The following is a 14,128-nucleotide window of genomic DNA, read 5'->3' as shown; positions in this document are numbered from 1 at the left end:
TAGAAAGCTATAATAGGGTCCTAACAGAAGCAGAACACTTCACACAGTTGCCGCTGTTGACTTCTACAATTTATAGGACTTAAGGTGTACGTTTTCTAATTTTTATATGAGTTAAATATACATATTATAAGCTCAGATTATTTAAATGAAAACGTTTCCTAAAATTAAGGAAGTTGTTACGCTTTTAAACAAAACTTTTCTACACACTTCCTTATCCCATTTTTATAGGCGTTGTTGCTTCAAACGTCTTTCTAAAAGTCAGTCATCTATATCTATGGAGTATAGCATTTAACAAACAACCTGCAACGTTCACATAGTGCAACGTTCATGGAGGTTTGTTTCAATATAGCCGTTATAGCTTTCAGTATATATACGGCTTGCTGTTTTCAAGAAATAGTTAACAACTCACGATCTTGAAAACATTCTCAATCTCTTCTGAGCTTATATTGTGTATTCGATTCATATCTTATTAGATAGCATAGTTTGAGTTGTAATCTCTCATTGTCATTCAAAGTTTGTATTTGTTAGTCACTAAAGCTAGTGGGGTTCTTGGTATAGAACAAAGGGGGAGTTAGATAGAATTAGTCTACACAAGGTCTGAGGTGCTAAGGTTCGAGGAACAAGGTGAATTCAAGGAGGGAAGCTCAAGGAATTCAGGGGTTCAAGAACAGGTGCACAGGGGACTAAAGTGTCGAGCGGTTTTCTGTCTGCTCAAGGTTTCAGCAAGCTGCTTTAGATGACTGGGTAAAGGGAGATATATTATTATTTTGTAATTGTTGGAATTTTCAGTAATAATATATTTTCTTACCAAGTTGGTAAGGGACTAGGACGTATACCATTAGACATAGGGGTCGAACCTGGCTAAAATTGCTTGTGTCTGATTTACATTTCTGCACTTTACTGTTTTGCATAATAGCCTGCTATAATCACACTTTATCTGAAAACAGTAAGCTGAAATATTCGGTAAAAGTTTAAAACTGATATAGTTAGCCATTTACACCTATTCACCCCTCCTCTAGGTGTACTTACAAAAGTGTGGTCTAAATAAACTTGTAATGGGAAATTTGCGTATTATTTTGCATTTTCAGGACTTTGGTATCTGTTTTTTGGATTAACCACACTGGTTGAATGGTAAACAGCGACAAGCATGGATAATAACATGAAATCGGTAGATAAAATCATGAGCCAACGACTTGAGTTACTTCTGCTGCCAAATGCCATAGAAATTATCAAGTACACATGAGGGATGAGCCCCCGCTACTGTCAAGCACTGTGGTAATATGAACTAATGGTCTTTTCATTTAAGTAACTAGTAGTATATAGGTCGTATATGATTCTGCTAAATTGAGGAAGAGAGTAGCAGAATGACTTCAAAAAGTCTATCAGACAGTTGTGCTACAAACACATCAGTACTCAGACACAATGTCCATACTTAGCAGCGGAAGAGTTGTTTATTCCATACTAACTCAGATCACAAATGTAAAACCTCATAGATCAATATAATCGATGATAGAAGTCAAACAAACTTTATTAAAACTGAAAAGTGAAGGATTTGACAAAGTTTGGTTTCTTTTCAAATGCCATAGAAATTTGACATGTAAATGAGGAGTAACCGCCACTATTGTGAAACACAAAAGGGTCTAAATATTGATAATATAAACGACAAACAGTTACATAATTGTTGTCGAAACCAATGGTCAATTCATTTAGGTAGATTGTCCTCTTGTATGCTTTTCCCATGGTCTTCGCCAGAGGTCGGTGGTTTAGCAGTTTCACTTGATGCCTTTAGTTTTGCCAAATGTTTTTTTCCTTTCAAATGTGCCTGAAGAACACTTTCAGCACTGGTTATCACGCAGCAAAGGTCACAGTCCCAGCGTTTTCTTTTTGCAGTAGTCTTTCCAGCAGTTTCGTTATCACCACCTATAGGTGGCGTATCAACATTTAACTCTCCTTCTGAAGTACGTTTTGTAACAGAGTTAACCTGCATTGAAAAGGATTATCGTTCATCACAATGATAGTGATGTGTGTATAAGTTAATATATGTCGCATTAAGGTATTATACGATAAATAGATCATAATAATAAATGTGTATCGAAGTAGAACATTTTCAAATGTTCTATAGCAAGTAAAAACAATTAACCAGGAAGACAAAGATTATTGAGTGCGTGTGTGTGTGTGTGTACACTTCTCAGCTTTCACTCAGAGCTGCCAGATCAATAATTTCTGATTCGAGTTTTAATAGGAAGTAGGGAGTAAAATCTAATGACCCGACAAAACTAGTCAAATGCAAGTGTGTAGTCCACATGACTGCAGACAACATAGATCAGTAATCAGATTCATCAGATGCATTACGAAGTATTTACATACCAATGCTGTTGTAGCTTCCTTGCCTAAATCGACGAGCTTCTCAGGGTTGGTATTATTTGGTGCTCTAGGCAAACGCTGAAAAGGAAGACTACAATTGAGTCCACTGTCTGTGTCATTAACCGGGCTTTGGCCATTTAAGAATGCTGGAACCTGTGCAGACGGCACCAATGGAGAACCTTCACCTTTCTGCAATTCAATGAAGTTGTCTACTGTTAGCTCCTTCATTCCTTGACAAAAAACAGGAAAGTTGAACTTACAGTTGTGCTAAATTAAGCCTCTTCATATATGACAGCTACTCTTCTGAGTTGCTACTGGAAATAAACTCAGACGAGGAACTCAAGAAGCCCCATAAAACTTTGCTCATAGAAATAAAACAGGACAAAATCTTAAGGCAAGAAGACCAAGAGATTTGATGATAATACTAATCTTAATCTAAATGATGATCTTACTTACAATATATAGAAACAAACTAATGAGAAGAGGCCAGATTACACACATTTTTGAGTATTGACATATAGAAAATTTATCAACTTTTACTCGGAGCTGTCAGGCCAATAATTACTATTTTGATATGAATGAGGTTGGGAAGTAGTGAATTAGTAAAATCTAGTGACAATAAAATTAGCCTAGTGCAAGTCTGTAGCCCAGATGACCGGTGACTACACAGATTACTATCATATTCTCTAGATGCATTACCAAGTATGACTAATTACATACCGATGGTGTCGTAGCAGTCCTGCCTAAACCGATGAACATCCCAGGTTTGGTAGTATTTGGTGCTCTAGGGGGACAATGGATAGGAATTCTGCCAGTTAGTCCACCTTCTTTTTCATTAGCCGGGCTCTGGTCAATCCGCTCCTGGCCATTTAAGGACATTGGACCATCTGGATGAGGCACCAATCCAGAATCTTCACCTTTCTGCATTTAAATGAAGTTGACTAACATTAACTCCTTCAATAGTCATTCCTTGATAAGCTAAACTGAGTAGTAGAACTTGCAGTTGTGGTAATATTAATCCTCTCTTAAACTTATTACCGATTGACAGCGCCTCTTCTAAGTTTACTCTAGACATAAACTCAAATGATGGAAATTTACTCAATGATATAAAAGAGGACAAAAGCTCATGGCACAAAGGAGGCCAAGGAATAGGTGATAAAGCTACTCTTACTTTAACTGATGATCTTCCAGCATAAAGAACTAAAATCCTTAGAAGAGGCCAGATTACGCAAATTTGATAACTCAAACTGCAATAATCCTTGCTATCACTGCAATGCTAACTTGATTTAATTTATTCATTGATTTAATTTATTCATTGTTCTAATTTTCATGATGATAAAAATCATATTATACGAACATTTAACAACTCAGATTTCTATAAAAACTCAAAACAATGAATGAAGTTTTATTTCTTACATCTTGAATATTGATAATTTTCTGCAAACCGGTGGGAGACTTATTGCATGTGTCACTTTTTACTTCTGGGTTCTCTGATGCAATTGAATTCTTAACCCTCTGTAACATTTCTACCCCAAACATCTCTGTCATGATTTCCTCCTCCAGTTGTTTCCTGTGCAACCAGTCACTCAAAATCTCTTCACCTATAACCCTCTTCTCTAGTTCCCTCCTTTGATGCTCGCTGAGGATTCTACCTGAGCGTAAGAAACCAAAAAAAATAAATTACATTACACCTGCACTTCTGCATGTACAAACAGGGATGAACGCAAGTAAAAACTTTAGGTCGATTGATTTATGATTTATTGTACATTCATAAAACTCACATACACTTAATTATGTATGAATATGTTAATTGTAGCATAAAATCAATAGAATAACATAGAAATACGTGTTTCATGGACCTTCCTTTCTATAAAAAAGTTGTAAAAAGACCTTAAAATTTTATATCGACGCTACATGGTGAAGCGTCTATTTTAGTAAGATGAAACGCCTCATATCTCATACCCAAACCCATGTCGTGTCCACCGGACACGGGAATGAACTAAAATGGAGGGTCCGGGTAATGGGGCAATTATATATTCTTCATAGAGCAATAAGGATACTCTTCGCTGAGAAAAAACTACTCTGTTTGTACGAAGAAAAGACACCCTTTTGATGATCAATTTTAACAGAAAAGAGAATTTTCTAAAGAAGTAATACCAAAACAAGAGGAGCCATATGCTGCTTTAACTTTTCACCAATTTTTTATTTTTTTATTTATAAGATGAAGCAATTTCTCCTATTTATGAAGGTTATATTTACTTCTTCCATATAAATCAAAAATAGTTATGGAGTAACTGAAATGGTAAATAAGATCAAGTTTTTAACAAATACCAGGCTCACCTGAAAAGGAAGTTCTAGATTAAGAGGAACAGAATAAACTAACTTCACCATCAATTAAATAAGGCAGACAAACACAAGAAAGAGATAAATAAACAAGGAAGAACAAAAAACCTTTTCATAAGAGACTAATTCGATAAAATATATATACCATTCGGAGGCTTATCGATGGACTCATTCCCTGCTTCTAGATTATCTGACGGCATTGCGTTTTTACTCCACTGCAACTTCATATCCTTTATCACTTCTACTTCAAGCTGTTTCTGGGACATCCACCTCTCCAGAAGCTGTTCCCTTATAATCGTCTTCTCAGTTTCCCTCATTCCATCCTTGTTGAAGATAGCATCTGAAAAAACATGCATCAAGGGTGTTCTACATTAAACAACAGATTTCCCGGAAAAGGAGTACATTGCATACTAGCCTTACAGTGTTTCTGATAATCAGTAAAATTACAACCTCAAATCTTGAGATAGAAACTCATATGATTAATTATTCTCAGCACAACTAAACCTATAAGCCAGAGAAAAGACCTCATATTCTATTTAGCCTTGCACGAAAACTGAGCCTGTTAACAATAGATTCTACCACGTACAAAATGAAATAATGCAGTAATGTCCCCTTCATACATACTGCATAACTCAGCAGGGAACTTCTTCGAAAACGAAAACAAGCAATAGCAGGAAAAACGAAAGACTATTTCTACCCTAATATTTCCTTCAAAAACTGAGAAAATATATTAGGATTTAACATGGAGTGACAAAAAACTAATATATCTTAATGACAAAGATCTAATTAAAGTGATCTAATTAAACTCAACAACATAAATGACAAATTTTATTATGGATTTAGCAAGACTTGCACAATATATGAAAAGCGAGGGAAAATTAATGTACATGAGCAAAATAATCTTTAAAATTATTAGCCTAGAAGATACTGTTCATTTTCGGTGTAAAATGAGGTCGAGGGCATATGATACTAATGATTTTTTAACCATCAGAAGATACTTAAAAAACAAAGCACAAACTTATTAAAGGGAGTAATTTGATGAGGTCTTATTAGTCTTAAAATCCCTAGTGTAAAGTCTACGTAGAATTTCAGTCAAATAATACATGTACATTTCAGTTCCCTCTAACTCCTTTTACTTTCATTTGTACTAATCGTTTTTAACCTGACCTCTCCTAAACCCTGCCTGTCTTGCTGGTCTAAATCTGGGGTAAAACCCCGAAAAAAGACCTCATTGCTATCTAGCCTTACACCAAAACCGAGGCCGTTAACTATAGATTTATTAAAGAATGAAAGAATGCAATACTACATCAACTGCAACTTCATAGATAGTGCATAACTTAGCAGGGAACTAGCAGGGGACTTTTCAGAAAAAGAAACAAAACAAAAAATAGCAAGAATCAATAATAGTTTTACCTTCAATTTCCTTTCAAAAATATATGTTACCATAAACCCATCTAATAATATTAATCTAGATTAAACATAGAGTGACAGAAAATCAAATTATGTTGGTGACATAAATCTATTTGGAGTTAGAGTATTAGGCACACAAATTTTTATTTTAAAACAAAATAGTGAGCCAAGGGAGAAATTAACGCAAATCCCGAAAAATATAACTAGACCAAAAAACATGGAACAACATAACATCATAGAGACCAACTTTATCATAGATTTAGAAAGACTCGATAAAATAGGGGGGGGGGAAGACGTGTATTAACAAAACAACTATATTTCCTCAAAAAATTAGCCTAGAAGACATTGTTCTTTTCCATGGTTCGATATTAGATATGAATGCATATCTAATCATCAAAAGATGCCAAAAACACAAAAATGAAAACTTTAACAAGAGAGTCATTTGATGAGATCTTACTACTCTGAGAAATCTGATCGATTGAATGTGATGGATTGTTTGCTACTAGCTTAGTAATCTCCATTACATCCGGTTCAAGAAACACACACAGAAAAGTATATCTGTAACACAAGGCCAACTGTGTACATTTATACACTACTAGGAAAAAAGAACTGTATTGGGAAAAAAGAACTGTTTTGATTTTAAAAGGATATTTAGTAAAGACAAAAAATAAAAAATATAGTTGTATTCCACTTTTAGAATATTTAATAAGATTAAAAAGAGTTGGGGTATTGATTAGATTTTATTAATCGATATAAAAAATCTAGGAATACCTTATACACTGTGTGGTAAGATAGTGTATATGTTTGAATATCTATTGACGAAAAAAGATTTAGCAAATTAGATATTATTAGCTAAATTATAATTAAATCATGGTTATGCTATATAAAAATTTTGAGTTGCATTCAATATCCAAAAATATTTTCATAAAATTAATTTATAATCATTTTGGGAGTGCGGTTTAAAATTATTATATTACTAAAAAAATTAGTAACTCATTAATAACATTAATATCTATAATCTTTAGAATAAGTATTATTTCCTACTAATTAAAATAATATATAATTTGAATAAAATTAATTATTTTCAATCGACAATAATTTAAAATCATATCATGACAAATACTAATAAGAAAAATATAGCTAACTATTTAGTGTATATATATAATGGATTATGTAGATATATAAAAATTAATTGTTTAAAATGGCTAAAAATTCAATAGAATTAGTTTCACGAAAATTGACTTTATTTTTGTTCTCCAACACAATTAGTTATATGGTTAAGTTGAAAAGATGCCTTGATTTAATTATAGATTTGGTAATTGAGTGCTTAATTAAATAGAATCATCTAATACATACTTTTTTTTTACTATACAAGTAAAAAAATTTTGCACATAACAAATTTTCAATTCATTTTTTCCAATACTAATGAATTGTACCCGAAATATAAATTCTTAAATGTTCATATTATTAATTGTGTGAATTGTTATTATTTAATTGCAGCGTGGAGGACTAATGCATTTTGGTGATTAAATTTTCAAAATCACAATACAGATATAATCTATAATTTGGGTCTTTAAAAAATATGACTAGCATTTTATTAGGAATTCGCTCTTGCGCTGATTGAATCGCCGGATGAACGTCTTCCACGACCCGGCCACAATCGTCGCTGATTTAGAATTAGGTGGTAAAAAATTTCGACAGCGGGGACCATCTCGGTCTTCTCAGTTTGCTTGGGAGTCTTGAAGAAAGACCTGTAGTTATTGTAATTGTCAACTTTGTCGTTGTCCATGGAGCCGCCGGAGAGGTTTAAGGCCGCCTTGCAAGACTTGCGACTAGACTTGCCGGGCGGCGGCAAAGGAGTTTGGTGGAAAGAGAGATGTATGTGTATGTGTAGTTGTGTGTGTTGTTTTGTATTAATAACCATTATACTAATTCAACCATTTCTTTATCCTTATCTTTAGGTTGCAATGTTTATTTTAGTTGGTTGTTTTGAGTTGATTCTAGTTTGTTCTTTCAGTTGTTTTAGTTGCTTTTTAGGTTGCAATGTCGATATTAGAATTGGTCCAGCAGAGGTGTTTTTATATCTTTTGAAACCAGTTGCAACTTATTATGCAAATAAATATAATTTTCAAATATTTTTCCCCAAAGTTGCATTTCTGGTTGCTTGCAGATATGGTTGCATTTTTTTGCAAATACTTTCAGGAATACAGTATTTTTGGAATTTATTTTAAAAAGTGATAGTATTTTTGCAAAAGTTCTTTTAAATGTGGTTATGTATAAAAAAAAGCCTTTATTTTATTTAATTTTATATAAATTTTAGTTTGATGACATGCATTAGAAAATTTTCGCAGTTTTGTTGTCAAATTTTTACTATTGAACCGAGCAATATTATGTAAAATACTTTTTAAATATTTTATATAATTGATAAATTTTCTTGAAGGCGCTAATAGTTATTATAATCATATAAGCAATTGTCGTAAGACGAAGCTTATATTGTAACACAAGCTTATGTTGAAATACATGTATATATCTAATTGACTTTTTATCCGATGGTTTCGAGGTCTACATCTGCTTGGACTAAATTTGGTGTACATCCGAGAATGCTCGATATATATGTGTGGCTAAAAACCGATATGAAAGTGTATATGTCTTTTAAATATCCCAATTATTAAGATACTTTTTATTTGTCACTTTATGTCGTGTTCATTGCATACACATTATGATATTTCCTTAGTCTCGCTTTGTATTGTATTCATTGCATACATATTACACTATATCATAAAAAAACTTCCGCAACATAAAATTTATGATGAGATACGGGGTCAATATATTGGTAAAAGCCTGTAAAAGGCTAAGTCAACATTTATACTAGGCTTAATGACCTTTTAGCACTCGAAGTATGGGTGGAAGTTCCGATGCGGCCTCGAAGTTTAAAAACATACCTTTCAATACTTCTTCCTATGTCTTGCTCATTGTATAACAAGAGATAATAATCAGCTTTCTTTTTCCACCTCTTCGGGCGTTAGCACTTAACTACTTAAGCTGCCCGAAGGTACATTAACATGCACACTACTAGACGATGCATTTGCTCAGTAGCTGCGGGTGGATTACGTTCACTAAAAAATGTAGGGAAACCGAGTCTTTCTTCAGGAGATTTCAACTCTCTACCTCTCTTATCATATGCAAGAGCTGCCTCAAGCTGTGTCATAGGTACCAATGTATGCATTATCTCCTCCATGTGAAAGTTCCGCATACAACTTGCCTTTCCTTTTTCTTCATACACACTTTTGTATAATTTGTGTTGTTTTTTCAACCCGTATCCTAAAGAATCAAACTCCTTCCTGGTACGAGAAACTAATAAAAGATTACAATATTTATGAGTTTATCACAAGCACATTCCAGTTCTGATGAAAAATATAATTTCATTAATACAAGAAATCTTGAATCGATTATCACAACTGCTATTAACAACAGATTTACCGCGCATAGGAGTACATTGCATTCTAGCCTTACAGTGTTTATGATAATGAGTAAACTTATAACCTAAAATCTTTTTCATAGAAACTTATTTGATTAATTATTCTCCGCACAACTAAAGCTAAAAGCCATAGAAACGACCTCATTTGCTATTTAGCCTTGCACGAAAACTCAGCCGGTTAACAATAGATTCTTCCACATAATGAATGAATATAGTTCTATCCTATTTATCCTCATTAAATGCCCCCTTCATACATACTGCATAGCTTAGCAAGGACTTATTCGAACACGAAAAAAACAATAGTAGGAAAAACGAAAGACTTGTTCTAGCCTAAAATTTCCGGTAAAAAATCTATGTTGCCATGAAATTATCTGATAAATTTTATCAGTATTAAACATGGGATGACAAATTTTACTATGGATTTAGAAAGACTTGCACTATGAAAAGCGAGGGAAAATTAATGTACATGCACAAAATAATTTTAAAAAATATTAGCCTAGAAGACACTGTTCATTTTCCTTTGTAAAATGAGGTCGAGGGCATGATGCTAATGTTTTTTTAACAATAAGAAGATACTTAAAAAGCAAAGCTCAAACTTTTTAAAGGGAGTCATTTGATTAGGTCTTACTATTCTCAAAATCCCTAGTGTAAAGTATAAGTAGAATTTAAATTAATTACCATCTTTTGACCAATTTCTATTACTAAAAGTCTCATTCTTCATTTATGGATCTTTATTATATTAACCTTAAAGTATTGCAAAGTTCTGACTGAATGTCCGTCCGCTCAACAGGTATTAGCTTTTATTGACATCACCGAGTGACGACTTTTGTAAATATCACGACCACATGAAGTTACAATTGTCCTTTTACATGAACATCTCAGTTCCCTCTAGCTCGCTTTACTTTCATTTGTACTCATCGTTTTTAACCCGACATCTCCTAAACCGACTGTCTAGCTGGTCTAAATCTCGCGTAGAACCCATAAAAAGAACATCATTGCTATCTTACCTTACACCAAAACTGAGGCAGTTAACTCTAAATTTATTAAAGAGTGAAAGAATGCAGTACTACATCAACTTCCCCCTTCATGGATAGTGCATAACTTAACAGCAAACTTTTGGCAAAAAGAAAGAAATCAAGAACTAGCAGGAAAGGAAAAAAACAATAGTAGTTTTATCTTAAATTTCCTTTCAAAAATATATGTTACCATAAACCCATCTGATGATATTAATCTAGATTACACATAGAATGACATAAATAAAAATATATGGGTGACAAAAATCTATATAGAGTTATTTAGCAAAATAAAAAAATCTATTTAGAGTTAGAGTGTTAGGCACACAAAATTTTATTATAAAGGAAAATAGTGTCAAGAGGGAGAAATTAATACAAATCAAGAAAAATATAACGAGAACCACGAAATGTGGAACAACATAACATCACAGAGACTAACTTTTCACAGATTTAGCAAGACTAGAACCATAAAATAGGAGGGGGAATAAAGGTGTAGTAACAAAACTACTATATTTCCTCAAAAAATTAGCCTAAATGACAAAAATACAAAACTCAAAAGTGTAACAAGAGAGTCAATTGATCATGAGATCTTACTACCCTGAGATATCTCATCGACTGAATCTGATGCCTTGTTTGCTACTAGCTTCGTAATCCCCATTAGGACCATTACTGCTATTTCAGGAAACACAAAAAAGAAAAGTCTCCATATATATCATTTCCTGTACGTACGGCTTTGTAAGATAGATACCAAGATCACAAACAATATTACATAAATGACCAGACCATATTCTTCATCCTTTCAGTACTTCTTTCTATATCCTGCTCATTGTATAACAAGTGATAATAATCTGCTTTCTTTTTTCCACCTCTTCGGGCGTAAGCACTTAAGCTGCCCGAAGGTATATTGACATGCACACTACTAGCCGATGCATTTGCTATGGGCAATGCAGGCTCATGAGTAGCTGCGGGTGGATTACGTTCACTAAGAAGTTTAGGGAAACCGAGTCTTTCTTCAGGATATTTCAACTCTCTACCTCTCTTATGATATGCAATAGCTGCCTCAAGCTCTGTGTCATAGGTACCAATGTATGCATTATCTCCTCCATGTGAAAGTTCCGCATAGGACTTGCCTTTACCATTTTTTCATACACACTTTTGTATAATTTGTGTGGTTTTTTCGACCTGTATCCTAAAGGATCAAACTCCTTCCTGGTACGAGAAACTAATAAAATTTATAATATTTATGAGTTTATCACAAGCACATTCCATCTCGGATGAAAAATATAATTTCATAAGTATAAGAAATCTTGAATCGATTATCACAACTGCTATTCCCCCAACGGAAAATCCAAGCATTGGATGTGTGGGAATGGCAGTTTTGAAAATAGATTCAAGATTTCTTATACTTATGGCATTGTTTTTTTATCCAAGATGAGAATGTGCATCAGACAAACAAATAAATCATATAACTCTTATTAATTTCTCGGAGCAGGAAGGAGTTTGATCCCTTAAGATACAGGTCGAAAAAACCAGAGAAATTATAGAAAGGTGTGTATGAAAAAAAAAGGTAAAGGCAAGTGGTATGCGCAATGTTCACATGGAGGAGATAATGCATACATTGGTACCAATGACACAGAGCTTGAGGCAGCTCTTGCATATGATAAGAGAGGTAGAGAGTTGATACGTCCCGAAGAGAGACTCAATTTCCCTATATTTCTTACCGAACCTAATCCACGAGCAGCTACTGAGCCTGCATGGCCCATACCAAATGTATCAGCTAGTAGTGTGCATGTCAATGTACCTTCGGGCAGCTCAAGTGCTAACGCTCGAAGATGAGAAAAATTAAAGTTGATTACTATCTTTAACGATGAATATGATGTATACCTTAATTCCCTATCATAAAATATATATACCATTCTGAGGTTTATTCGATAATTTATATATACCATTCCGAGGCATATCGATGGACTCATTCCCTGCTTCTAGATTAAGTGATGGCACGGAATTTTTACCCCACTGCAACATCATAACTCTTATCACTTCTATTTCAAGCTGTTTGTGGTACATCCAGGTCTCCAAAAGCTTTTCCCTTATAATCGTCTTCTTATTTTCCCTCTTTCCATCCTTGTTGAAGATAGCATCTTAGGAAAAAAATTGCATCAAGGGTGTTCTGCATTCAACAGCAGATTTACCGCAATAGGAGTAAATTGCATTCTAGCCTTACCGTGTTTATGATAATCGGTAAAATTACTACCTAAAATCTTTTTGATAGAAACTCATTTGATTAATTATTCTCCCCACAACAAAAGCTAAAAGCCATAGAAACGACCTTATTTGCTATTTCGCCTTGCACGAAAACTGAGCCGGTTAACAATAGATTCTACCACATAATGAATGAATATAGTACTATCCTATTTAACCTCATTAAATGTCCCCTTCACACATACTGCATAACTTAGCAGGGACTTCTTCGAACACGAAAAAAACAATAGTATGAAAAACGAAAGACTTGTTCTAGCCTAAATTTCCTATAAAAAATATATGTTCCCATGAATTTATCTCATAAAATTTATCTCATAAAAACGAAAAAACATACATAACTCGCAAATTCTTCACTTAAGCCTTGACAGGTATGTCTAGACAACATCAAGCATACCATGACCATCTAATCTGAGCATATGGAACTCAATTTAGGCAAGTGTGAGCAGCGACATCAAAAATTAATACCACCATCATATGTAACGCAAAATGCAAGAAAAATTATTAATGTATATATATGCAATACTAGTGCTGCAACATCAATGAAAAGGCCCAGACTAATATACCTAAATCCAATATTCTGAAATAATAAAGAAATTATGCCTAGACTAATATACTCAAACAATAAGAAACTAAGTTGAGCTGCTCACCTGGAGCCTGGTGCCAAGGGTCCCATTTTGCATTCTTCTTCGTGGTCCACACTCACCTGCTCAAAAAATGCGCTCGAATCGCTTGCAGACCTTCGGTGGGACCTACGCTTTGGGTAGGAGGAGAAGTTGAGGTAGTCATTAACCTATGAGATGCCCTATATGTTGAGATGCCCTGATTAAGAAGTGAAGAACTGAGAAGTTGAACTGAGAATCAAAATCTCAATCGAGAAGTGATGTTGAGAAGTGCCCTAAATCTCTAAATTGAGAACATCAAAACCCTAATTGCTGATGCCATATGTTGTGATGGAGTTGTGATGTTGACAACCGAGCAAAATCCCCAAATCGAGCATACCAAACCCTAATTTGAGATATTATGTTGTGAAGTGAGATGTGGAAATGGAGGTCGCCACAGTGAGGTGAGAGAGATGTTTGTCTGAGATATCATATTGTGAGGTCGGAAGTGTGAGGTTAGATGTGGAAATGGGGGTCGCTACTGCGAGGAGAGGTGAGGGATCGACGAGTTTATCTGGAATGTCTGTAGATAGGAAATTTCAATTTGGGGAGTTCTATCCTCTTAACATTCGCCTGTCTAATCTAATCCCGCTGTCTTT

At 34.1% G+C, this 14,128-nt stretch overlaps 1 protein-coding gene across 1 annotated transcript; it reads right to left on the bottom strand.

The window, feature by feature from the left end:
- Positions 1-3,072: 3,072 nt before the first annotated feature.
- Positions 3,073-5,260, bottom strand: LOC108220961 (uncharacterized). Its single transcript, XM_017394859.2, has 3 exons — positions 4,853-5,260; positions 3,781-4,016; positions 3,073-3,285 (listed from the first exon to the last, which is right to left on the bottom strand). The coding sequence occupies exons 1-3, from the start codon at positions 5,061-5,063 to the stop codon at positions 3,073-3,075; spliced, it is 660 nt and encodes a 219-aa protein (XP_017250348.2). The 5' UTR covers positions 5,064-5,260.
- Between the last annotated feature and the right edge of the window lie 8,868 nt (positions 5,261-14,128).

This window comes from Daucus carota, chromosome 5 (genome assembly GCF_001625215.2).
Source record: "Daucus carota subsp. sativus chromosome 5, DH1 v3.0, whole genome shotgun sequence".
NCBI lineage: Eukaryota > Viridiplantae > Streptophyta > Magnoliopsida > Apiales > Apiaceae > Daucus > Daucus carota.
Note: the sequence above shows the minus strand (reverse complement) of the source record. Positions and strands in the feature narration are given on the sequence as shown.

Excerpts from the sequence above, each read along its gene's own strand:
- LOC108220961 (XM_017394859.2), bottom strand. The coding sequence starts at position 5,063 with ATGCATGTTTTTTCAGATGCTATCTTCAACAAGGATGGAATGAGGGAA. Across the intron at positions 4,017-4,852 it reads CATCGATAAGCCTCCGAATG|GTAGAATCCTCAGCGAGCAT; the intron begins GTATATATATTT and ends TCTTACGCTCAG. Across the intron at positions 3,286-3,780 it reads AAATTATCAATATTCAAGAT|AAAGGTGAAGATTCTGGATT; the intron begins GTAAGAAATAAA and ends ATTTAAATGCAG.